The following is a 25,470-nucleotide window of genomic DNA, read 5'->3' as shown; positions in this document are numbered from 1 at the left end:
GGTAGGAACTGGGAAAGTGAGAGAGAGAATATTTCTGAAGCAGGTATCTGAAGATGTTTCTTTTTTAATCATGGTAGTATAGTCTCTCCGTCTTCCCTTTCTGACTCTTGTCCATGTGGTGTTTTGACTGTGTCCTCATTCTGCAGTAGTTATGATCTTAGCAAGGGATAATCACAGAAGAGAAGTTTTCTGTACCCGTGATGGTATAAGGACAAAGATGGGACTGGGTAAAAATGGCATGTCTTTAATACCATCTGGTATAGTTCATAAAAAGTAAGTAGAGCTTTCAGACTCTCAAAATCTTTTTCAGACCTTAAATAAAATCAGCAGTTATTGTCTTTATCTGAATACTTGCTAGTTGAAGCACTTCGAATTGCTTTAAAGCAGCTGTGGCTTCTAATTTAGACCTGAAGAAGTCTTTCTTACCTTTCATGTTTTGTAGGTCAAAAATTATGGAATTTGGTGTTTTAGTTAATATGCTCTTTGTCTCTGAAAGAAGAGATCAGGGATATTTAAAAAAAAAAAAAAAAAAAGAGTTGATAGTCCTGATATGAAGTCTGGGAACTCTTATTTAATGCTGTTTTTTACCCAGTCAGGACTAGTTGAAAAAAGTTAATTATTCTGATACTCTGAAGAGCTCAGGACCATATCTCCCTTGAATGGTTCTTCCATTCATTATCATTGCATACCTATAAGGTGAGACTACGGGGTGCTATATGGACCTGATGTGGGTATATTTTAGAGCTCAGTGTTGTGGTATGTGTGAATTAGGTCAATGACTTTACAGTCTTTTGTCACAAGACATCAAGAAGAAAGAGGGAGGGAGGACAAGAATAATATATAAAAAAAATTACTCAAATGAAATTCCTTTCCACCTGCATAGTCTTAATGGTTGACTACTAACTCAGAGTTCTTCTGAGACCACTGACAGCTTAATGTTCTAAAGATAATTTTCTGTATGCATGTGTAATTGAAAGTGTGGTGATGTTGAAAAACTGATCACACATTAACATAAGCTACTAGAGTCTGAAATGCCTCTTTAATATGCTCATGCATATATTAGCTTTTCTGAGATTGTTTTGTTGTTGTTTTTTTCTTTCATGTTTTACAAACATCTAAAAGAATAATCAAAATAAAGACACAAATAAATTGGGGGAGAGGATGAATAGCATGATGTGGTGCTTAGGGACATGGTTTAGTGGTGGACTTGGCAGTGTTAGGTTTACAGTTGGACTTGATGATCTTAAGGGTCTTTTCCAACCTAAATGATTCTATGATTCTATATGTATTCTCTTGCTCTATGCTTATTTGTATTTATTGCTATAATTAGATAATATAGAATTACAAGGAGCTGGAAAACTGTTAGATGTTATGACTCTGATACGAACTTCAGCTGTTAAATCTGAAACATCAGTACATTAAGGATATTTAAGGAAAACCTGAAAGATGAGGATTGTAGTACAAAGTTCAGTGTTATCAGCATGTCAAAATTTAAAAACTAAAGAAGAATGAACATGCAGGCTATAAATGAATTCTGATATGGCAACATCCATAAAGTCTAAAATCTGTCAACCTTTAGCTGCTTTTTACATATGATGATATAAATCCTATAGAAAAAATCAAGAAATACTTGAAATTCAGTTTGATTTTGTGGTGAGGGGTTTTTTTTGCTGTTGTTGTTACAGTTTTCAGATAAGTACTGCATTATGAAAGAAGGCTTTTGCTATTACCTTGATTTAGGTAAGAAAGTGCCAGTTCAGAGTTAAAGAACATAATACTGAGATGTTTTCCTCCAGATACAAAAGTTGTAAACAGGGGAGTCTGTTATGTATATTTGAAAAAGATCGATGGTTGAACACTGTAATTGTACAAGGTATTTATAGATTCATTTCTTTGTACACTTGTAAATTAGCATGGTCATAGCACTTTGAAGTACTGAATCCTGCAAGGAGTTCTGATTTGTCAAGTCATATAAAAATGTATTGGCAGAAAACAGGTGGGTTGGTTTTTGTTTTTTTTTTATCTGGAATACCGTGAAAGTGCAAAGAAGTTGTTTCAAAATGATGAGTCTTACCACTTCTTTAGAAAAAAGTCAGATTGCAATTTAATCTTAGTCATAGTGGTTCCGTACTTTCCTCAAACACTGTAAAACTGTATTCAGTAACAGCATTGTTTGTATTTGGATATTTCCATATTGTCATGCAACCTATTGGTCACATCTACTTTATTTTTTAATGTCTAGAAGTGCGATTAGATTGGTACTGCATTTAATACATGTGTAGAAATGTTATTTGCCATAAGTCATTGCATTGGTATGGTAACTTCCAGCCTTAAGTAGCTTCTAACCACTGAGATTTTTTCAATAGCTCATTCTCTAAACTCAGGCTTTGGCTTTAATAAAAACAGTAATTTTGTCAGTGATACTACTGTTTCTCCAAGTCTCCCTTGAAAACTTTACTCTCCTGTTAACTGTGTGGAGGAGGGGGGGCATTACCTTAAGTAGTCACTAAATAAATCTGGTGAGTCTCAACATAACATTATGAGTTCAGATGTGTATGTCTCTTGGCTGATACAAGTTTGGCAGTAGTAAGCCAGGCTTCTATGTATTTTTCTGATGACTGATGTCATACCAATAACCAAAGGCATTGCATACCGAAAATAACCATGAGAAACAAAAACAGTCTAAAGCTATTCACTGTCTTGTCCTACTTAATGCATATTACCTGCTTCTGTTTCCTCGGTCAGGCTTTTTTAACTGAACCTACAAGGCTATGAAGAAGAACAACCTTTTGCTGAGATTGTCACTTGGCTAGGTTCAAAATGACAGCCTTTAAAAATAGCTACTGTTAAAAAGTTAATGAAGTCCTTCTTGTTCAAGATACTCCTGTTAAATGAAAGACAACCTTTTAGCTAAAAGAAGTATGAGGTTATTATAAGAAATACTTGGTTTCTGTTTTCATTTTTATAAGATTAAAGTAACCTTTTCAGCCAGTTTCCTAAAATTTTGTTTCTAGAAACCTGAATTGTAATGTGTTCAGAAAACAGGTGTGCTATGGTCCAGAGATTTTTAACTGAACAATGTTTTTGCTCACAACATGACTGAAAGCTATAACATCTAGTAAAAAGTGTCTGACACTGCCTTCTTGGGTCTAGTATTTCGCAGTAGGGATGCTGATATGTTTGGATAGGTTGTACTAAAATGTATTTCAGTAATCTCCTATGACTGTCTCTGTCCTTTTAAAATTTGACAAATGAAAACAGTGGTAAATTATACTTTCTTGTTTATTTATCTGCTTTGTGTTATATGTATAGGTTTCATACTTCAAAAAATACAGTTTATTTGTAGCTGGTAGTAACAATTAATCAAGGATACGTTTACAGGCTAAAAAAATTTTTTTTAAACAAACACCTTGAGAATCTATGTATGTCTTTCTTTCCAACAGTAACCTGTATTGCCAACATAAGTAATGTATACCGCTTACATATTTAAAAAAAAATACTTTGTGTTATGCCAGTGAGTGGTAAAACTTTATTTGCAATTTTTGATCCATTATTTTGGTTGGGTTGCTTGCTAGTTTTCCATATTGTATCTTATATTGTAGCATTAAGTTATAGTTCCATTAAGTTCCTATGTCATTAAAATTAGTCAGTCTTTTTTTTTTTTTTTTTTTTAAAAACATATTGCTGTTTGCTTTATGCTGAGATAGAGTTTGCAAAAATGTGTCCTAAAACAGAGACTGGACTTTGGCATGAAGATCAGTTTGTGTTCTTTGAGCTGGCCTGGGAACATTCTGTGGCCATTCTCTTTACACCCATGATTCTTGTCTTGCCTTTCTTTATTTCCATGCTCTGCTTCACACTTTGCCATGTGTGCCTCTTCAGTCTACAGTGTAGACCATTCACAGTTTGGTGTATTGGGTATATTCTGCCTTACCTCCATATAGCTACTGCATGAGATTGCAATCCTTGTCATTTATGTTTGGGCAGGCACTGCTATATTAAGTATCCTTGCACCTTCTGTACAAGCGAAGAGCCTGAAGCAAGTTTAGCTTCTGTTGGTTTGTGTTATTTTCCATAGCTATGAGTTGATACTTTAGAATAAACTATATCCCAAATCCCAGAAATATTTTTGGACGGAGCTGTTTGTGTATTAGACTTTTTTCTCTAATGACAATTTAAATTTTTTTTCTTCTTCTTATGGGCCTATACTCCCTGTTCCTGAGGGTAACAATTTCTTGCTTTCAGAAAACTGTTATTTTGACAAAGTTGGAGACAAAAGTAACATGCCCTCTCACTATAAAATATATGTGCTTCTGTATGTGCCCATATGAAATGGTAATACTGTTTGACACCATACCAATGAAATATGGTAAATGTGGCCCCTTGAAGAAAATCTCATTGAAGTCCTGACTGATGTGCCCTATTTGACTCTAGATTTGCTACTAATTCTTGAGCCTCTTTTGTTCTTGTGTATAGAATAAGGATTCTTATAGGTTCTTATAGAAAAGGGAAGAATTTATTTAAGTGTACAGAAAGAAATAAAGAAAATCCTTTCCTCTGGGCAGCGTAAAAAACCGGTAGTTTGTCGAAGAACTGAGAGTAGTCTCAAGTTTATCTACAGGAACTGATTTTATGAAAGAACATGGTATATCATCTTAGCGAAGTCAGAGGCTGTACGAGCTTTTCTTGGCAGACTTGTGAAGCGGAGCCTTGTCTGACGCTTTGCCTGTCGGTTGTCTTGGAAGGGTGTTGGATTTTTCTCTCGCCCCGTTTCGCTCCGGTCCCGCGGAGGCGGGGGAGGGCGCAGGCTGCCGCTCTCCCTGGTGCTGAGCGCGGGGCCGCCTCGGCGTTTTCGCTTCACTGGCACTGATGTCAGAAGTAAGTTTTATTTCCTGTTACACAAACCAGTACGTTTCCCTACTAGCAAGATCTCTTTAGAGGCCCAACTTCTATAACTACGATTGCCAAACCCTTTTTTGTAGTCAACATGGTGAGCTATAACATTGATTACGCTGAACACTATGAAGGTAAGTGCAGTGAATTATTTCTCTGAAAATGTGTGCCATGCCATTTTGTAGTGGCTTCCCAAAAGCTTGACAAAAAGACAAAGAAGTGAAAATAAAAACAAGCCCTACTATTTTTTAGGGAGTTCTGTCAGCAAATTAAGAAATGTTTGAGAATATTTAAATGAGCAGCAGCATTTTATTCATATAGTCAAGACTCTTTTAGAGGGGTTCAAGTTCAATTTCCTAAAGCTGACTTAGGGAATATACAACACAAAACTTGATGATTTCCTTCAGGATTTATACTTGGTTTAATTTTGTTCTGAAATAATTGCATTCTTACCTTTTAAGGATTTTACAAAGTTGGAAATGCAGTTGTCTTGTCGTAAAATTCATTAAAGTTATCTGTTCTGTTTCTGGATGATGCCCAAAATATCTGAGATTCAAAAGCCCTAGTCGTTCTCAAAAGAGGAGGAAATTGCATCTTGAAATTATATACTACTTAAAAAAAATTATTTTGATGATTAATCAAAAACAGTGATACAGGTCTGTAAGATGACTACCTTTTTCACCCTGTTTCTCCACTTAGGTGTTGCTACGTTTTGTTTTGGAAAGCTTTGAACTTAATATCACTCTGCTGAGAGAAAATTCATTTGTTTGTATATGGAACGATTCTTGCAGAGTGAAGATCTTTGCTATGTTGTTTGTTTTCCTATGGGCAAACCACTGTTATCTCCTCAATGCAAAGTCAGTTGCTCAGCTCTGAGAACTTACCAGTGCATTGTTTCGCAGAGCCTAAATACCCACGAACAGATACAGTTCAGACGTACTACCTTAAGTCCCTCTAGGGATCTCTATGCCTGAAAGGCTCAAATCACATATGCAAATATTCAAGAAATAAATCTGTAAGGAAATGCATCTCAGAGACCAAAATACAACTTGGAGTAGCCCTTTGGCCTATCCTGTTGTCCTTGCAGCAATTTAAGGTCTAATCATAGAGCAGATGTGTCAACTATATTCTAGATGGATGATTAGAGAGTAAATGGGATTCTTTCTCACCAGGAGGCAGATTGGGGAATTTGTACATCTGTCACTAAATTTTTTTTTTTTTCACTTCTTTTTTTTTTTTTTTTTTCCTTCAGTATGCTTCTCAAGATTTAACTGTCTTAGGAAATTGCCTAAAGGTAACTGTGTTACAGATTTGTAATGGTTGTTTCTGATATAACCTGATAGATAGAGGTTAACATCCCAGAACCAAAAAGGGGTTTTGATTGGGTGTTGGTACTGCCACACCTCTCCCGGCACAAGGGCATTGAGTTGCAGTTGCAAGTGTATGCTAAACCAGTCTGTAACAGGAGGAAATAGTTAATTCAAGTTGTATGCAGAATGAATACCTAAGCTATTCCTGTTCATTAGAGGGTTGTGAAACACTATTTTTGCAAGTCTGTCTTTTATCACAGTGGAATTTTCAATCATACATCCTTTTTGGTCAACTCCTATGTGTTCTTTTCTGTGAAAATAAGCACAGTTGAAGCAATTTGATTTAATTTGACTTTCTAATTCAAGTCACTGATTTATTGCATGACAACACAGGGGGTATAATGCATAGCTGCTCTTTTCGTATACACTTGTGTTTGCCTTTATAAATGGTGTGTTACCTGCTATCTGAGTCCCAGTAGGCTGTATCAGATGTTGAAACAAATGAATTTCCTGGTGGTTACACCTTCATCTCAGTTTATACCTTCCTTATGCTAGTTTTCTAAAGAATATGTTGCTTTCAAACAGAAATCATGTAGTACAGTAGATTGCATAGCTTATTTTTAGGTAATTTTTGTATATTCTCAGGCAACTGGGACGGAGTGGAAGCTGAAGCTACAATGCAGATTTCACTTCTCAACATGTATAGAATATGAGTGGTATGGATTACAGGGCTTCAGCATTAACAGCCCATTTCATGTCGTGCTTTCTTAAGTATAGTATAGTATTACCAGACAGGAATCTTCTGTGTAATGTAGCTCAAGAGCCTTACAAGGCAGCTTGTATCTCTTTGCTTGCAGATGTTCACAAAGCACTGAAAACTTTAGTTTTCTTTCTCTTATGTGGCCTGATAAGCTCAGATGATCAGGTTTCTTTAGCTTGTGTTGATTCTTGTTTTTTTTGTAATTGAGTAGAAAGTAAGTCTAATTCCTGGTAAGTGCAGGGGGTTTTGTGGTTACTTAATATTTTGGTAATCAGTCCATTACTACTTTTTGCTTCTTTTTGGAATGTTTATGTTTGGGTTGGGGGCAATGTTCCTTCTTTATTATGATACACTGGTATCACTAATGTTCCATTTTAATGGCATTTCAATGAATTTGTTGGAATCTCTGCATTGAGTTCTAGTGCATTTTATGTCCTGGTTCTGTGATTGAAGACTGCCCAAAATATAGGAGGTATATTAAGAACTTAATGAAAAACCTATGGCAAACTAACAAGTGCAAGCATTTATTTAAATTCCTATCTGTAAAAGGAGACACTTCTGAAATGTGTATGGCTCTGTTAGTATGCAGTGAGCTTGTTCATTTTTAATGTTTCTTTTTTTATTGTAAATAACCTTACACTTTCATGGAAGAGATGTGGTTTTGGAAGCTGTATTGTACACAGTCTTTCTAACTGTTAAACTATAGGTAGAAAGCCATGGAAGTTCTCTTAAAGTATGGATTAGAATTAGGGAGAGGATCTGCTAAAAGCAGAACAGAAAGCTAGGTATCAAAATCTGTCCTCTTTATTAGAACCATTCCTGACTGTATTGTGGGAGAAGTGCATTAATTACTGGACATAACTTGTGCTTACTTAAGCAGTTAAGAGTGCTATTATTAAAAAAAACCCAAACAAACCAAAGCTTAAATGGTATTTGCTAGCTAAATTTGAACTTTAAAAAAGTATTTGAAAAGTTCACCAAATTGGTTGTCCACTGCTAAATGTTTTAGTCTGCAAAGCAAATTGTTACGTACTGTCTCTTAACAAGTTAAGACATTATTTATAACTCTATGGAATTAAAACTGGTGTATTGGAAGCTGCATTGTACATAGAATAGTCTTAAAATGTGCCTCAGAATAATTTCTCAGCATTCTGAGTGTGTTCTTTGTATATGGCATACATAGATCACTCTTAAATTTTTCTCTTGGCTAATTGTGTGTTTTGCAATATGCCACCGATTTAGCTCGTTTGTTTGTTTCCCTTTTCATATAAAAATGGAGATTTTTACAGTAGGAGTCAGAACTAGGCATGTTTGTTTGAGAGACTGAATATATATAAACTGACGTGTGCATGATACAGACCTGTACCCACCTCAAGGCCTCTGGCCTTGAGCTAATTATTTAATGCCAAGTTGCACACAAGTGCTCAGTAATATTTTTTTTCTTGCAAGTCTACTTATATTTGGTTTATATGTGTTCCTTGATTTAAAATTGCCACTATTTTCTCAACTGCTGAATTTTTTAAAAAAAATAATTAATTAATGTATGCTGAAGAAAGAAGACTTCTTGGTTTTCCTTTAATCATCTTTCTCTATCATATTAGCTAGCACAGATTTTCTTCTTACGATAGTTTGTCACACCCAAAACTTGAGGTCTTGATGAAGATCCTTATTTGACTGACCCACCAGGAATGGGGAACTTTTGTTGGTGAAAAATTTTGAAAAGTCTTACCTACAGATTTTGTATGATCAATTGCTGGAAGAGTAGGAGTTAATGTCTCCCATTTAATGTGGAATAAAGTAAGTATTGTAAAAGAGGCAAATCTAGCAGATCATTACAATATAAGTACTCTTAAAATAAGCTTCCTGTATTCTTACTGCCAAACAGAAGCAATAGTAGAAGCCTTTACTGCAGTTGCATGGGATGGCTTTTTAAGAATATTCCCTAGTGTAGCCCTCCAGAAGGTTATATCATTGATGAAGTTTAGATCCAACTGGATAACGATAATAAGAAAATACAGATGTTGGAATGGTAACTGAGTGTTCAGGTTGAGAAGCCACAGGTTTCTACTTGCTATATTTAATGGGATGAATGGAAGAGAATGCTTTACGACAAAGCAATATAATTGTATGCTTTTACCAGGACATCAATTTTCTTGTAGGTCTTTAATGGAGATACTTGAGTATAAACAAGCGCTCTCGCGCTCTCGCGCTCTCTCTCTCAAAATAATTGAATCGCTCAGAAAACTTCTGGTGGAAGGAACTGCACAAACTTTAATTATCTTGATAGACAGACTAGAGACTAGGAAAAAAGTGTATTCAGTCTTTTTTTGTGGACTGTTTTTAAGGAAATTAAGTTAATTACATCTTCACTGCTGTTTGTCATGTGCCTTTGTGTTTTCTCCAGGTGTATGCTAGACAAGTAGACATTAAGGTGGACTGAAAACTGGCTGAACTGCTGGGCTTAAAGTGTTGTGGTCAGCAACATGAAGCCCAGTTGGAGGCCAGTCACTAATGGTGTACCCTAGAGGCTGACAGTGAAGACAATACTGTTTCTTCGTTAGTGACCTGGATGATGAGACAGGATGCGCACTCAGCAAATTTGTAGACAGTACAAAGCTGGGACAAGTGGTTGATAAAACAAATGGGTGTGCTGCTGTTCAGAGCTGGACAGGCTGGAGAAATGCACCAACAGGAACCTCATGTAAAGTCCTGCATCTGGGGCAGCATAACAAGTACGTGGTTGGAATTGACTGGCTGGAACACAGCTTTGCAGAAAAGGCCCTGCGGTCCTGACAGGCAATGAGTTGAACATGAGCCAGCAATGTGTCTTTGTGGCAAAGAAGGCCAATGGCATAGTGGACTGCATTAGAAAGAGCGTTGCCAGCAGCTCAAGGGCAGTGATCCCTCCCCTCTACTCAGCACTGGTGAGACACACCTGGAGTGCTGGATCCGGTTCTGGGCTCCCCAGTACGAGAGAGACATGGGCATACTGCAGCAAGTCCAGCAAAAGGCCACTAAGGTGATTAAAGGACTGGACCATCTGTCATACTAGGAGAGACAGAGAGCTGGGACTGTTTAGCTTGGAGAAGAGAAGGCTCAGGGGGATCTTACAAATGTGTGTGTATACCAGATGGTAGGCAGTAAAGAAAAAAGAGTGGGCATATTCTTAGTGGTGTCTCATGAAAAGATGAGGCAATAGGCACAAACTAAAACATAAGAAATTCCACTTAAACATGAGAAAACACTTTGAGGATGGTCAAATACTGGAGCAGGTTGCCCAGAGAAGTTGAGGAGTCTCCTTCCTTGGAGATATTCAAAACCCACTTGAGCAAGGCCCAGCACAGTCTGTTCTAGCTGACCCTGCTTTGAGCAGGGACGTTGGACTAGATGACCTCCACAGGGGCCTTCCAACCTCAGCCCTTCTGTGATTCTGTACACGTGCTGTTTCTGTAATAGTTAATAGGTTGAACCTTGAAGTTGTTGGTGTGAAATGACAAAACTAATAGCCAGTACTGTGTAAATACTGAGAGGTAGCTAGGAATTATAAATGTTTTTCATTATATGATAGATACCTGTAGGTTACTGGAAAGTATCCCAGTGGGCCACTACAAACTTGTCCTAGATTCATCTCAGGCTAAGCTTTGAGAATAAACTTGGACTGTCAAGTGGTGTGATTTGAGCAAAAGTGACTGTGCTACCTTCTTTGCTTACTTTATGGTTTTGCTCCTATAACCTCAAGGAAAAAAAAAAAAAAAAAGAAGAGTGGAAGCTTAATGATCAATCCTTAGTTTGAACATGAATTTTATTTTTTTGGTTAAAATCTGGATCATTTTTTCCAGAGAAAGGGAAAAAAAATTACTTCAAGGTAGTCTGATATTTCTGGGGAAGTGGTTCAAATTCTTCTACAGTTATTAAAAATTCAATGAATAGACAAGTTTCTGTTCACAAAGTGATTGCTAAAATCATTTGGAAGGTATCATGTTGTATCCCAGCCCAGAGACCTGAGGTTTAAACCATGCTTGACTCCTGGCAGCAGACTGCATGGCTTCTGAACTCGTGAACCCCATCTTCCTGTTGTTGCTCAGCAGGTTGGTCTATAAAATGCAGTGCAGGTAATGTGCTCCTCTTGTTGAATCTTTGATTGCAGAGTGCTCTACAGCTGTAGATTTACCTGCTGGCAGGCTTTTGATTTCTGTTACCTGTTTGGCTTGGTAATGGTTATTCCTGTTCCTGGATTTGGATGAAGTGTATATTTCCAGGATAGGCTACTGTAACATGAAGCTCCTCATTAGCTTCCAGAGAGCCTCTCATCTGTTGTCTGGTACAACTCTAGGAGAAAGGAAAAAGGCAACAGTGAATGATGGAATTGGGCACACTGGCCATTCTGTCCCTGTGCCAAGACATGCTCTGTATCTGTTCTTCAGGTGAGGACATCTCCTACCCCACAATTATTCGGAATGTGGCATGCCTTTTTCTGAGAATTAAATTTTAAGGTACAGGCTCTGTAATAATTTATAAATATCCTAAGCTGTAAATGCAAATGAATCTTTTCAACCAGTGGGATTTACAGGCAAATTCTTAAGAAGAGTTGATATTTTGCTGTGGTTCATACACAAATAAACAGAACACAGGAAGGATTGTAAGTCAAGTAGTTAATGTGATACTGATCTGTACTTGGCAGTTCAGAAAGTAGAAATGGGTTATCAGCACATCAGATTACAGGTACTTGAGGAGCATGTGTTTAGGAGTATGTGGAAAGCATCTTTAGGTGTATGCGCCTCCGTGAGGCTTTATGCCTTATGTATTTGATATTGAACATCAAGAAACAGGAAAGCACAAAATATGTGGTTTTCCCCTGTTTAATTATCAGCTTAGATGTTAGTGAATAGCACATGTCTTCTGACTTACCAAGACTTTTCTTTTATAGAAAATTAAGCGTAAATGTTTAGCAACAAGTGTGGAAGTGAAAAATGGTTGTTGTTTGTTTTCAGTCAAAGGTTGAAAGTTAGGTAGAAGTGGAAATCTGTTAATGTTCTACTCCTGGAAATAAATTATGCTGGTCTTCATGGCATCATTCTCTAAATAATTAATTGTAAACAGAAGACATGAGAGATTACTTTGGAAAGCTTGTTGTTGTAATAAAAATAATTCAGTATTTGTTTTCAGAGTTTCTGAAGTACTAAATTTTACCTAGGCATAAATTGAGCTAATGCACAAAGACTGTTGAACAGCTAAAGGATATTTTTGTAATAAATTTTCTGTGGAAGTATTTTTTGGGGAAAAAAATTTCAAGTTCTTGCCCCCTGTAGATTTTATCTCGAGGGAAGACTGGTGTAGTTAGACCGGCTTTTCTGGGGAGATGGTGTTGGCAGGGGATGCAACTTTTACAGCTGCAGACCATATTTGTCTCTTACCTACTTATCATGTTGTGCCTCTAATGCACTGGCCCAAGCATTTACAAAGACTTGCAGTGAACCAGATAGCTGAAGAACAAGTGCCTGCCTTCTACCTTTTCTGTGATGTCTAAGCAATCCTGGCCTAAAGTTCTAGGCATGTTTCTGTTGTGCTGACAGCAACACAAGGACTGGATTGACAAAGCACGTGTATTTGCAGTGTTTCCATAAGGGAACAAAACTTTCTAGGTAAAGGGATTTTTTAAATTATTTTTATTATTAAAAGAAAAAAAAAAAACAGAGAGAGATGGGCATATATAGGCTTTGGGGTTGGGATATTTTTGGTATGCATAACTGTCCTAGTTTCAGCTGGGATAGAGTTAATTTTCTTTCTAGTAGCTGGTATAGTGCTATGATTTGGATTCAGTATGAGAAGAATGCTGACAACACACTGAAGTTTTCAGTTGTTGCTAAGTAGTGTTTAGACTAAGTCAAGGGTTTTTCAGCTTCTCGTGGCCAGCCAGCAAGCAGGCTGGAGGGGCACAAGAAGTTGGGAGGGGACACAGCCAGGACAGCTGACCCAAACTGGCCAAAGGGGTATTCCAGACCATGTGATGTCATGTCCAGTATATAAACTGGGGGGAGTTGGCAAAGGGGGGCAGATCGTTGCTCAGGAACTAACTGGGCATTGGTCAGTGAGTGGTGAGCAATTGCATTGTGCATCACTTGTTTTGTATATTCCAATTCTTTTCTTAGTACTGTAATTTTATTGTTGTTATTATTATAATTATTATTTTCTTCCTTTCTGTTCTATTAAATTGTTCTTATCTCAACCCACGCGTTTTACCTTTTTCCTTCCAATTCTCTCCCCTATCCCACTGGGTGGGGGGGAAGTGAGTGAGTGGCTGTGTGGTGCTTAGTTGCTGGCTGGGGTCAAACCATGAAAATAACATGTTTTTTTAAAGGGGGGTTTCAGATTTAGCAGTACCTTGGTTTTCCCCATTAAATGCTCTGAGCAGAGTTGTCTCTTGGTTACAATTTAAAGAAAAAAAAAGTCCTGTTGAAAATGCAACTTCACAGATCATTATGGGGAAAAAATCTTCAGAGCTTATCTTTTGGTGTTCAATGTCTGGCTAGCAATGCATGAGGAGGAATAAAATGCTATGTTATAATTGTCTGTCTACTTTGTAAGTAGTAATGCACTCTGTGATTGTGGACAGCTTTTCTGAAAGACTGTTTCAAATAACTTTGAAGTATTTTCCTGTATTACTGTATTTTTATAATGTCCTATGGAGCAGAAATTTGCCCAGTAAACCCAAACTTTTTCTGGTTTTTAAATTGGTTATTTTATTTATTTTTTCTTAAATTGACTTTTCATTGATCATAATACATAGATTTTAAATGCTTAAATATAACATACTTCTCATTATTTGGCATTATTTGGTCAACAGGAAGAAAAGGGGGAAAAATTAATGTAATACCCATTGTAATAAAAGGAATTAATATTCTGGACTATAGTAGAGGATACATTTCTACATAAAATTAATTCATAGTAATGCGTGAAGTTTTTTGATGTTTCTTGTCAATGTTGTGGACTAAACTTTTCTGTTTGCATCCCACTGTATCTGTGGGGTGTGACTTGTGTCTAGAAAACCCTTGTTATGGTTTCCTAGTATATCTTATTTCTTCCTGCGTCTAGCAGTTCTTATCTACCCACAGACAACAAGGGTAGGTCAGGCTCACTGGTCCATGTGTTCCAAATCATTAACAGGTTATGCACAAGCAATTCCTTGTTGGCACTGTAGTTGTGTAGTTTGTTAAATAGATGTGTAGCACTGACAAACTCTTGGGGTGTCTGTGGAGGCTCCAGACAGCACCAGTGCTCACAGGCAGCAGCACCCCAGTAACGCTGGGAACAAGACACTTCACCTGAACTAGGCTGAGTATAGTGCTCTGACCCAGGGACCCACATGTTAATTCTAAAATGAAGGTTTACCAGAGACAAAAGGTTGATGTTTGTATAAGGCGTGTAGTGATGTTTGTTTTTTTTCTCATAGGTATCAGTTCCTGTTTCCATGTAAAATTAGAATGAATCACACACATTTTTGAAGATGTTTTCTGTACTGTAAAATATATTTGGCACTTAATACTAGTATTAAGGTGAATTACACATTTCTAATTAGAAAAGCATTCCGTCATGACTAAATTGCTGGCAGGAGCAGATGACCAAGTGCAGCTGACCAGGCAAGAGCTGGTCAGCTCTCCAAGTCATAACATCTGTTTGGAGTCAAAAAGATTTCTCAGCCAAATAGTAAAACTTTAATTTTTCAGCCACAAACAGTGTTGAACACTGGTTGTTGTTTGTATTCCATGTATGTAGTTCAAGACACCAGTGCTAATGGAGCAACAGACTTACTTAACCTTACGACATAGAATATAACTAAACACTCCAGTACTCAATTATTGGCATAAAAAAAGGTGGTGGTTGTTGTTACTAACTTACTCTGTTGTAGTTCTTCAGACCGAGGCATATAGTATTTCAGTAGATTCCTATTAATAATTAAGTTACTGTTTTGTATAAAGAGTATTAAGGCCTTTAGCTGGCAATCTCCATATTCTTGGAGAGAGTATGGTTCTGTCTGTACCTCTGGAATGATATGCTAACTGAAAATGCAGTAAAGCACAATTTAATTTTTTTTTTCTGTCATCTGGTAAGAACTGCAATGTGTATGAATCATTTAGAGTGGGGCTGGAAAAAATATGAATTACTCAAATGAGCAGCTTATGCTTCTTGGTAATACGCAGTTGTACTGAAAAAGCTACTAGTATTTTTAAAAGCTTTTACAAGCGTGCTTTGGAAATGGCTCATCCTCTAATTTAAAAATAGGGAGTGCAATACTTGTTTTATCTGCCCACCTCCCAACTTTTGCAACCTTGCTGCCTCTCAATTTTCAGAAACTTACTTGACTAAGAAGTATTTATTTTAGCTGGAACCTTAAATGTATTAATTTCTTCCAATATATTTCAGTTTCTGCTTTCACTTCATTGAAATGCTGTTAGGTTGCTTCTGCTTCAGTTAGTACAGGCTTTTTTTCTATGTTCCTGTGCTAATACAGTGCATTACATTCTCAAAGATAAAATCTGATTATAGCTATTCCCTTACTTTAAAATACTAAGATTTATAATAGAGTAATTTGATAGAGCTGGAATTCAGGCTGCTGAAGAACATATGTTATGATACAACATTCAGTTGCATGCATTTTATTTAATTTTTACGTTTTTCCGTAAGACACCCATGTCCTTCATTTAGGGAATGAGTGGTGTTCATAGGATTTGTAGTTGTTCAGTGCTTTTTGTATGGAGTAAGTGGATGATGAGAATTTAAAGATACCTTCTGAATCTGGCTTTGCATATAGGCTTATTTTTCACTTGGAATTTTCAGTGAGGGTCCCATTGCCAAATAATAATACCCTTGAAAATGCTATATGGTTTATACTTTCTGCAGATTATAGTGCTGCAAAAGCTGAGACTGGAACACTGCCTAAAGTGAAGAAGAACATTATGACACTTCTGTGCACAAAGACAGGAGTCAAGGGCTGTTCTGAGCGTGGGATTTGATCAGTGTTCTGGAAATATTTATAACAATCTGATCATAAGTGTGACTTTTTTTTTATGTAATACCTTTTTAACTACATTGTCTAGCTTCTCTAACCAAAACTAAGCCCTCTTCATGCAAGATACTGCATGTACATTTTTAAATAAATAAAATAAAAACCACAGTTTTCAAAGTATTTCTGATATGAACTAAGAAGTTGAGCACTGGACACCATTTTCATGACAGGGAAACTAACCTTTGGGATCCAATGGCTGAGGTTGTATGTTGGTGATAGGAGGGAGGTGAAAGCTTTGTGGCCAGAAGTTACTGTTGGCATCATCAAAGACAATGAGAATACAAAAGGTTGAAATCTTGGGTGAAGGGCATTGCAATGATAGCTGTGATTCTGCTAATGGAATTGCATGTGGTTTTGTTGTCATTTTTTGCAATGTATTGGAGGAGTCTTTTCGAGTCTCTGAACCATGAAGCTCTTTCACAGTAGGAAAAACTATTTTTTCTAGGAAGGAAGTCAAGTGTACCTGCTGCCTGCAGAGGTATTAGCAGTATTAAGAACAGCTACCAAACCCATGGAAGACCTATTTTTTTTTTTTTCCTCCTTTCATTAAATAACATGTATATATGTTAGAAAATTTGAATTAGAATAATGTAAGTTAAACTGGTTTTTATGGTTTTTTTTTTTTTTTTTTAGTTCTTGCTATATAAAGATGAGTGAGGCTGTTTAGTTCTTTCCATCTGATACTGTTTCAGAACTTTTTTTTTTTTTAATCTAAAGCCTTCCCTTTTAGGCGCAGGTGAAAGAATGGTGAGTGTTTGTCATTTCAGACAATAAAATTTAGAATACAGTGCCTGGACTTTTGTTAAAAAGGTGCTTTTTTCCAGTAGTATTTACAGCAAAACCTTCAACAGCAAAATTATAGGTTAAAAAGTATAGAAAGATCATTCTACAAAATGTATAAGTTTGTAATGACTAATACAGCGTTTATGTAGTCACATTCACAAGAACATTTGGTGTCTTATTTGTATCATGAAAGCCTGCCAGATTGTCAAAGTAACTTTCAGAGTACCTAGGTGATTTTTCTTATGATTTAACAGGTAACTCAAATGCCTTTTCTGTAATACAATATTATTTCATTTTTGTAGGTAATATATGCTTTGAACACTAAAAATGATGAACATGAAGCTGCTATCCAAGCCCTTAAGGATGCTCATGAAGAAGAAATTCAACAAATTCTTGCAGAGACCAGAGAGAAGATCTTGCAGTATAAAAGTAAAGTTGCAGAAGAAATGGATCTCAAGAGAAAGATCCAAGTTTTAGAAGAGTCACTGGAAGATCATAAAAAGATGAAACATCAGGCCTTGACAGAATTTGAAGCCTATAAGGATAGAGTGGAAGATATGCAGCTTTGTGCAGAAGCTCAGCATGTCCAACGTGTAGTGACCATGTCAAGAGAAGTAGAAGAGATCAGAAAGAAATTTGAGGAAAGGCTACGAAGTTTCATACAGTTGCAAGTGCAATATGAGAAGGACAAGCGTACAGCTCTGGAAGATTTGAGAGCTGCCCACAGGCTTGAGATTCAAGAACTTCTGAAGACTCAACAGAGTCAGAATGCTACTTTAAGTAAGGGGCAAGAAAAGCTAGAGGAATTGCATAGACTTGAGCTGGAAGACTTGAACAGTAAAGTTGAAGAGTTAAGGCTGGAAAGAAAAAAACTCATTGAGGACTATGAAGGCAAACTCAGCAAAGCACAGTCCTTCTATGAACATGAACTTGATTCTTTGAAAAGATCTCAGCTTTTTACAGCAGAAAGTCTGCATGCTTGCAAGGAAAAAGAAGTGGAGCTAAGGAAAGAATTTCAAAACCAGGAAAGTATTTTACGGAAGAATCTGGGAAAGCTTAAAATTGAATTGCAAATGGTCCAGGATGAAGCTGCCAGTCTACGGGAAAAATGCCAAAAACTTCAGGTGGCTCTTGGTACAGCAGAAAACAATGTTCAGGTAAGATCGATGATATGTTGTTCCCAAGACTGTGAATTTTCTTTCCCTATTTAGGCTGTCTTTCCATGAGGCTGATAGGTTGAGGTGACTGGAACACGTAAACTTAATTTTCTGTCACTTGTACTTGATTATCTTCTACTTCTAATTTTTTTTAATTTATGTATATTTAAAAATTTATTTTGTGTTTAATTTTCCCGGACTGAATTAGTACTACTTTATATTCGAGGAGAATCTAGAAGCCCCTACCCAGGCGAAAGTCTTGGTCTCCTTCCTTTCAGTTGTTCATGAACAGAACTTGATTGTTCTAGTTGTAGTACCCAAGCGTAGGGTACTCAATAGACTACTCAAAACTGTTGCCACTTAAAGAACAGACAAAAACCCAAACCAAACCCTGTTCTCCTCTCTCCAAAGAGGAGAGGGGTGAGGGGAAGCTAAGCAATATCTTTGGATGAGGTCTTCGCACAAACTCATCCCTCCCTCCCAAAAAAAAGATTCAGACAGGGAAGGAGGATGTTGATGACTGGTACCGTTTGAGATGTTATGGTGACGAACTTGAATACTTGCTAGAAAAGTTGTACAACCCCTTATCTAGACTGTACAGTTTCTTGCAGAAATGTATTTGACAGGAATGTCATACAACTGACGCTAAATACAATGAATATTGTGTATTTAGTGCAGTCTTGCTTGTAGAGGTCATTAGTGACTATCTTGCCTGAGGGTGTTGAGTGTTAAGAAAACTAGGTTTGTGGGAGGCAAGAAAAAAAGACAAATTTGTGAACGTTTTAACTTTTTTTTATAACAATATCTTCAATGATGTTTTCACAAGCAGTAACTGAAGTACTGTACATGTTTTCAGTGTGTACTGCTTTTGGCTGGGATAGAGTTAATTTTCTTCACAGTAGCTGGTATGGGGCTGTGTTTTGGATTTGTGCTGAAAACAGTGTTGATAACACAGGGATGTTTCGGTTCCTGCTGAGCAGGGCTTACCCAGAGCCAAGGGCTGTTCTGTTCCTCACCCCACCCCACCAGCGAGGAGGCTGGGGGGGCACAAGGAGTTGGGAGGGGACACAGCTGGGACAGCCGACCCCAACTGACCAAGGAATATCCCAGACCATGGGACATCATGCTCTGTAATATAAAGCTGGGGGAAGAAGGAGGAGGCAGGGGGATGTTTGGGGTGCTGGCGTTTGGCTTCCCAAGTCACTGTTACACGTGCTGGAGCCCTGCTGTCCTGGAGATGGCTGAACACCTGCCTCCCCATGGGAAGTGGTGAATGAATTCCTTGTTTTGCTTTGCTTGCATGCATGGCTTTTGCTTTACCTATTAAGCTGTCTTTATCTCAACCCATGAGTTTTCCCACTTTTATTCTTTTGATTCGCTGTGGGAGAGTGAGTGAGCAGCTGTCTGGGGCTTAGTTGCCCATCACAGTTAAACCCCAACACAGTGTTATTTAGATACTGAAGTTTCTTGTCCTTAAATAAGGACAAGACATCCCAGAAATACAAAGACTGAATTTTTTTGTTTGGAGAAAAATCAGACTGGATTTTTTGTTCGGAAAAAAAATAAGACTGAGTATGCTGGGCTTGAAGGAAAATATTCTGTGAAATTCTGCTTGCGTTTTGGTAGCTGTGCTTGGGCCTCGAGAACAGTAATCTCTGTGGGTAAGCTTAAGTATCTTGTCTTATGCAGTTGTACTTACTCTCAAGTTTCAAAGCCAGAAGTACCTGAAATGTGATGGCCGTAGTAATTTTGGAAGCATCTTTGTGTAGAGCTGAGATGGGCCATGACCTTTTCCCATTTACGATCTAATTCCAGCCCATCTTTTGGACTATCCTGCCTTCTTGTGTAAAGGCTACAGGGTATAGTGAAGGATAACTGCTACCTTTATCAGATGTTGAATTCAGAATACTTTCTTCTGGTTTCCCAAGGAGCCTTCTAGTTTATTTTTAAAACAGAACAAGATTCCCTTTTCCCTCCTGCATGGCTGGGAGCACACCATCATCACACTACCCCAGAGCTGCTCTCGTGAATCTGTACATCAGACTTAAAACATATTAGAAGTTTGATTTAACTAATTGCTTAGCTCTCATTTTATGTATATCCATGTGCAGCTTTATTTGTGTCAGTAATAAACACTTGCAGTTGCAATTAAGGACATTGAAAACTGCTGTGAACATATAACATATTCTTCAATTTGAAGAACCCTGAGATACCAGAAACCAGGTTTCTCAAATTGGCCCGCAGATTCTGTGGATCATGTTACTGTTCTTATTTTTCATATGCCTTTTTGAGTATTGTCACATTTCTCTTTTGTATCCTTGTCATGCCGTATATCAAGTTTCTTGCAGTGCTTCAGTAATATGTTTGGAAAAACACATAATACTAAATGAATATGATGGTAATATTACAAGATTTCAGCATGTGTATGAATGAAACTTGTTTACTGAAAGGTCTTTTCTGTACATTTTAACCTAATACTCATTTAAATTTAAACATGATAGTATACAATGATAACAGGCATTATACTGTGCTTCCTCTAGGTTCTTCAAAAACAGCTAGATGATGTGAAGGAGGAGGAGATGTCATTGTTAAGCAAACACAAAGAAGTGGAAAGTGAGCTAGCAGCTGCTAGAGAGCGCTTACAGCAACAGGCCACTGATCTTGTTCTCAAAGCCAGTATGTATGATCTGGAAATGAACTTCATTCATTTATTCTAGCCTTTCCTTTTTCTGTTAACTTTGTGCAGGTTTAGAGTGCCTAAAGACTGTTCAATGCTGTCCATAGAAATTTCTGACAAGCTTTGGGTTTTTTTAACTGTTTTGATATTGTATGCATTGTACTTAAGACTCTTTTTTGTGTACTTATTTGTCCAAATGTGCTGCTACTTATAGTGTGTACGTATCTTCCAGGCCTTGGAATTTCTTGCCTTAACTGCACTTGCACAGAATGCTTCTGCCATGTACCTGTCTGTCTGTTCTCCACACAGTCACTGAGACATGCTTCCTGTTTCTCCATAGTTTTCAATTGCCTTGTCCTTTTGCTGAGACTGCAGTACTTTGCTTTACACCTGCTGTTAGAAGACTTGCAGCTTATCAATTAATAAATCTGTTAGGGTTTTCTTCGTAGTTGTTTTCTCGATTTCTCTCTGCTCGTTGGCATATGGAAAGTCATAGAAAATGGTTTAAGACTTGGCTGTACACATGCGGGTTTTAAATCGCTGGCATTGTCTCTCTAGCAAACTGCTTAGTGGTGGGGCATGGGCATGAGCCCAAGTACTTGAACTTGGTTGACTATACCATAGGTAGGACTGTAGGCTAGAAATAAGCCCTTGGCTTATCTTTGGCCTTGTTCAACTAGGCCAGTCGTAGAAATACCTGATTATTTTCCATACAAGTTAGCACAAGCCCGGGGGCCCTTCCCAAAAGTCAGTTTGGATAAGATCACCTTGTTTTGAAGGCTGGGATGTTGCCAGACTGTGCCAGTCAGCCTTCGGGCCAGAAAATACTTCACAGTGTTAACTTGCTAATACTGTAATAGTTTACTGTTTATACTATATACTATATATAATACCATATTTACTATAATAGTTTACTATTACAGATGGCTACATGTGGCATAGCCCTCAAACTCGGTTTGTGGCCTATATCAAGGCTTTATTTCTGTCCTTTAAGTAATTAAGCAGTTCCTACAGATGGACTGAGTGTGTGTTCCCTAGGAATGCTTCGCACCTAGGACAAGTGGCATAGATGAGCTAGCTAAGGTAAAGGCTAGGAACAGTCTAGGCTATATGTTCAGACAAGATAAAGGCCAGCAGGGACCCAAGACTGCAAGGTCCTACTGCATATAAATAGCTAAAAGGAATGGGCTTCCTGCTAAGAGCATCTCAAATGGGAATCTGACCCTTCAAAAAGTTACGTTTGAGGCACTCGGAAAAATTCATGACCTGAGGCTTGGGAAAAGAAGCCTGTTCCTGTACACTCCTTGACCGTTGCTGTTTGTTTCCCTAGGTAGAAGCATGGGTAGGGTTCAGCAGCCAGCCCCAGATTTAGTGGAAACTGGAATATCCAGGCTGGTTTTTTTTCACTGTGCAACAAGAACCAGGAGCCCTGTTTACAGTCATGCCACCACGCAATTACAGTGTGATAAAATTGATTACCAGCCTGTTTGGAAAGGGTTTCTGACGCTGGCCCACTGCCATCTCCTTTGAATTTCAGCTCCACTTGGAAGTCAAAAATCCTGCCCCAAAGAAACTAAATTCTTATACTTAATTACCATACAAAATACTTACTTGTATTGCAGTTTGAGAATACTGTATTAAGTCTATTATGGGAAATTAATATATTATTCTTCCCATTTATCCTAGGATTCCAAATTTGAAAGGAAACTGCTGCTTTTCATACCTTATGTGTAGAATATGAGGAATGGGAAACCTCTACTGTGTGTTGGTATTGCTAGGACAAACGCTCTAGATCAGTGTGTCTGTGTGCTTACAATAAAATATGCACGTGCATAATACTTCCTGACAAACTTGAAATTCTTGAACAGTTATTCTTCTTGTTACATTCTAAAATCTGGGTTTGCAAATACATTTCTTAAACAGCTGAACTTTTGAAACAAGGTAGTTTTTGAAATGTTACAGAAGTTAAGTGTACCTGTTATCTTAAGTTTTTCTCTTCAGTTTTTAGTATTATCAAACAAAAATGCCAAAATGACTCTTAGAATTCTTCAGGGCTTAGTACAATTAGAGGTGTGCATTGTTTATAAAAATACTACTAATTTTGAAGCATTTTTCATGGCCAAATTCTGTTATGTATCCCACCGTTCTTCACATCAGTGTCCACAGGCAACAAAGGCTAAAACAGTTTCCTTTGTGGCTCATGTCTTGCTTTAACCTCAGATGGAAGTGAATCTAGAGTCTCAGTGGTTTTGTCTTGTGAGAAACAGTGACACACAGTCCACTTGCTTAGCTATTTCTTAGTAATTTAAATTTAAAAGCAATGCTCTGTTATTAAAACTCAACTAATCTGTTATTTTTGAAGGATACGATAAAATGGGGGGGGGGAAGTCTCTCCTAGAACTTGTGACTACAAAAATAATAAATTTATTCCATGTAAATAATACAGTTTCTTATCTGGATGCTTTCTTTATGTGAAACTGTTAAGGATCTCTGTATAATTCTTGAAAATCTCTTTAGTTACCACTTCATTTTATTATATGCTAATTTTTAAAAGGCATATTTCAAACATGTCTAGGTCATGCAATTTATGAAAGGGAGAATGGGGTGTTTCTATCAAAAGAATCCATTCCAACATGGAATGTCAGCTTAGGTATGACTCTATGATGCTCTAGAAAGAAGTTAAAGTAATGGGAGAATATCCCCTCTGATTCAGTTGAACAAATTTAGGAGCATCCTCTCAGTTGTTCAACTGAACAAACCTAGGAGCATCCTCTTTTCAAAATAGCCTGCTACTCCCTCCTACACCTTTCCCAGAATAACAGGAGTTTCACTGCTTTAGTCAGTTACCTGCTAGTAGTATTTTCAATAATATGGATATAAATTCAGAAGAACAAGGGCAAAAACTTCTGAAGTCATAAATCTTTTTCCACTGTGATGTGAAGGACAAATGATTACACTGTCTAGCTTTGTAGATTTTTTTTTTTTTAACAAAGAAATTAAAAGCAAGCTTCTAACCTGTAAGTATTTGGATCATACTTTACTGTAGAGAGAATTAGTTCTGTTACATCTTTTAGTCATACCCCTATAGCATAATAAACAAAGTGCAATTCCAGAAGTTTAACATAGCTTTAGCTGCTCTACCTAACAAGCTGGTTAAATTATGAGTTTGATAAAACAGTAACATCTTTACCATTAGACTTCAATGTTCTGCTTTCTGTTGTGTAGCTTATCGTGGGGTAAAAATGTGTGGGTTTAGGTGGGCTAAATTCTTCAAGATAGACTGTCTGTGTTCATACTGTTGCCTACCTCTGCTCTCTCTTGGAGTCAGTATGCAACTCTGAACCAGGAAATGTGAAACTAAAGGAGCCCCAGCACAAAGCACTCTACTGTTGTTGGACATTTGACAAGAAAACTAAAAAAGGGAGAAGTGGAGGGGAGGGTAAGCATTGCAGTGAAGATAATGGAGATCCATATGAAAAATTCCTCTAGAGTTGCACTTCTAGAAATCACTGAAGTATGAATGTGTACTTCAATTATGTGAGACTAATGCTGTGAGGTTTTAAAAAGCTGTTTTGTTTTTAGGTCACATTGGAATGCTTCAAGCTACTCAAATGACTCAAGAAGTTACAATCAGAGATTTGGAATCAGAAAAGTCTAGATTAAAGGAAAAACTATCCCAACTGGAAGAGGAAAGAAACTTACTACAAAGCAAAACACAAAGTCTGGATGAGCGACAAAGGCAGCAAATTCTGGCCTTAGAGAAGGTTAAACAGTTTATTGGCTTTAGTTGAATAAAAACAAAATACTTGGAATTCTCAGGGAAAAAAATGTTTTCATTTTTGTTTGATATGACTGGACCAGGACCAGTAGTAGTATGTTCCAAGTATATCTTGTGTAGCAACATACAATGACTAATGTAGAGTGTAAAGTGAGAGTAGAGGGAAGTCAGACTGCCTTGGACATCTTCTAACAATTTCATTTAATTTATGACCTTGTGTGTAGCCTAGTATCTAAAGTGTCTCATTAAGGAGAAAGGTGAAATGGTTAAAGAACAATTAAAAAAAGCCATTCTCTGAAAATGTGCTGAACACTTCTGAAAATACTGAACTGAAATTTTCTATAGGCTTGATACCTGATTGCTGTTTCCCCAGATTAAATAGAGCAAAAAAATAGATTTTAATGTGGCTATATTTCTTTGCATGGATATATTGAAACTACCTTTTTGGTTATTGAATTATTTTGTGAGTGCTTTTTGTTTGCTCAGTTTCTTTTGTATGGAAGTTAATTTTTGTAGGTTTATGTCATCAGTAATGTTTTTGTATTTTTTTTTTCCTTCTACTGTTCAGATTTTACCACTTAATAGAAATATCTTTTTTTTTCCTCTGTCTCTTTTAGAAAGTAAATGAAGCAAGGGAGACACAACGTGAATATTATGAGAAGGAGCTGGTAAAATTGCAAGCAAGATTGGAAGGAGAGGCTGCACAGTTAAAGGAGGCTCATTCCAAGACCTTAGAAGAATTGGCGTGGAAACACCATACTGCAATTGAGGCTGCGCACAGCAATGCTAATAAGGATAAGAAAAAACTGCAGATGGTACGTTTGTGCTTTCTTAATAATCAAACATATTACAAAAAGCAAGTGTTATGGTTTGAACCTTGTGCTGCATGGGTTTGTTGTATGGCAAGTTTTATTTGGAGTTACCTGCAGATCAGCTGTGCCTCTCTGAAGAAACTACTCAACCTTTATTAAAATAACATCTATCTTTCCCCCAAAAAAGAGCATTTGTACTGTCACTTGTCTGCATAGAGAAGAGAAATTCTCAACTC

At 37.2% G+C, this 25,470-nt stretch overlaps 1 protein-coding gene across 13 annotated transcripts in view; it reads left to right on the top strand.

Annotated features, from left to right (window-relative positions):
* FAM184A (family with sequence similarity 184 member A) overlaps positions 1–25,470 on the top strand; it is a 72,835-nt gene that overhangs the window by 5,636 nt on the left and 41,729 nt on the right. For all 13 annotated transcript variants that reach the window (XR_011328493.1, XR_011328494.1, XR_011328492.1 and 10 more), the window contains exons 2-5: positions 17,113–17,967; positions 20,508–20,643; positions 24,227–24,408; positions 25,040–25,237. Coding sequence is in view for 10 of the 13 variants with exons in the window: in XM_069805136.1 (XP_069661237.1) it covers positions 17,113–17,967; positions 20,508–20,643; positions 24,227–24,408; positions 25,040–25,237 (1,371 nt within the window). In the remaining 3 variants the exon portion in view is untranslated. The remainder of the gene's footprint in view (positions 1–17,112; positions 17,968–20,507; positions 20,644–24,226; positions 24,409–25,039; positions 25,238–25,470) is intronic.

Source organism: Haliaeetus albicilla, chromosome 17, assembly GCF_947461875.1.
Source record: "Haliaeetus albicilla chromosome 17, bHalAlb1.1, whole genome shotgun sequence".
NCBI classification, from domain to species: Eukaryota; Metazoa; Chordata; class Aves; order Accipitriformes; family Accipitridae; genus Haliaeetus; species Haliaeetus albicilla.
Note: the sequence above shows the minus strand (reverse complement) of the source record. Positions and strands in the feature narration are given on the sequence as shown.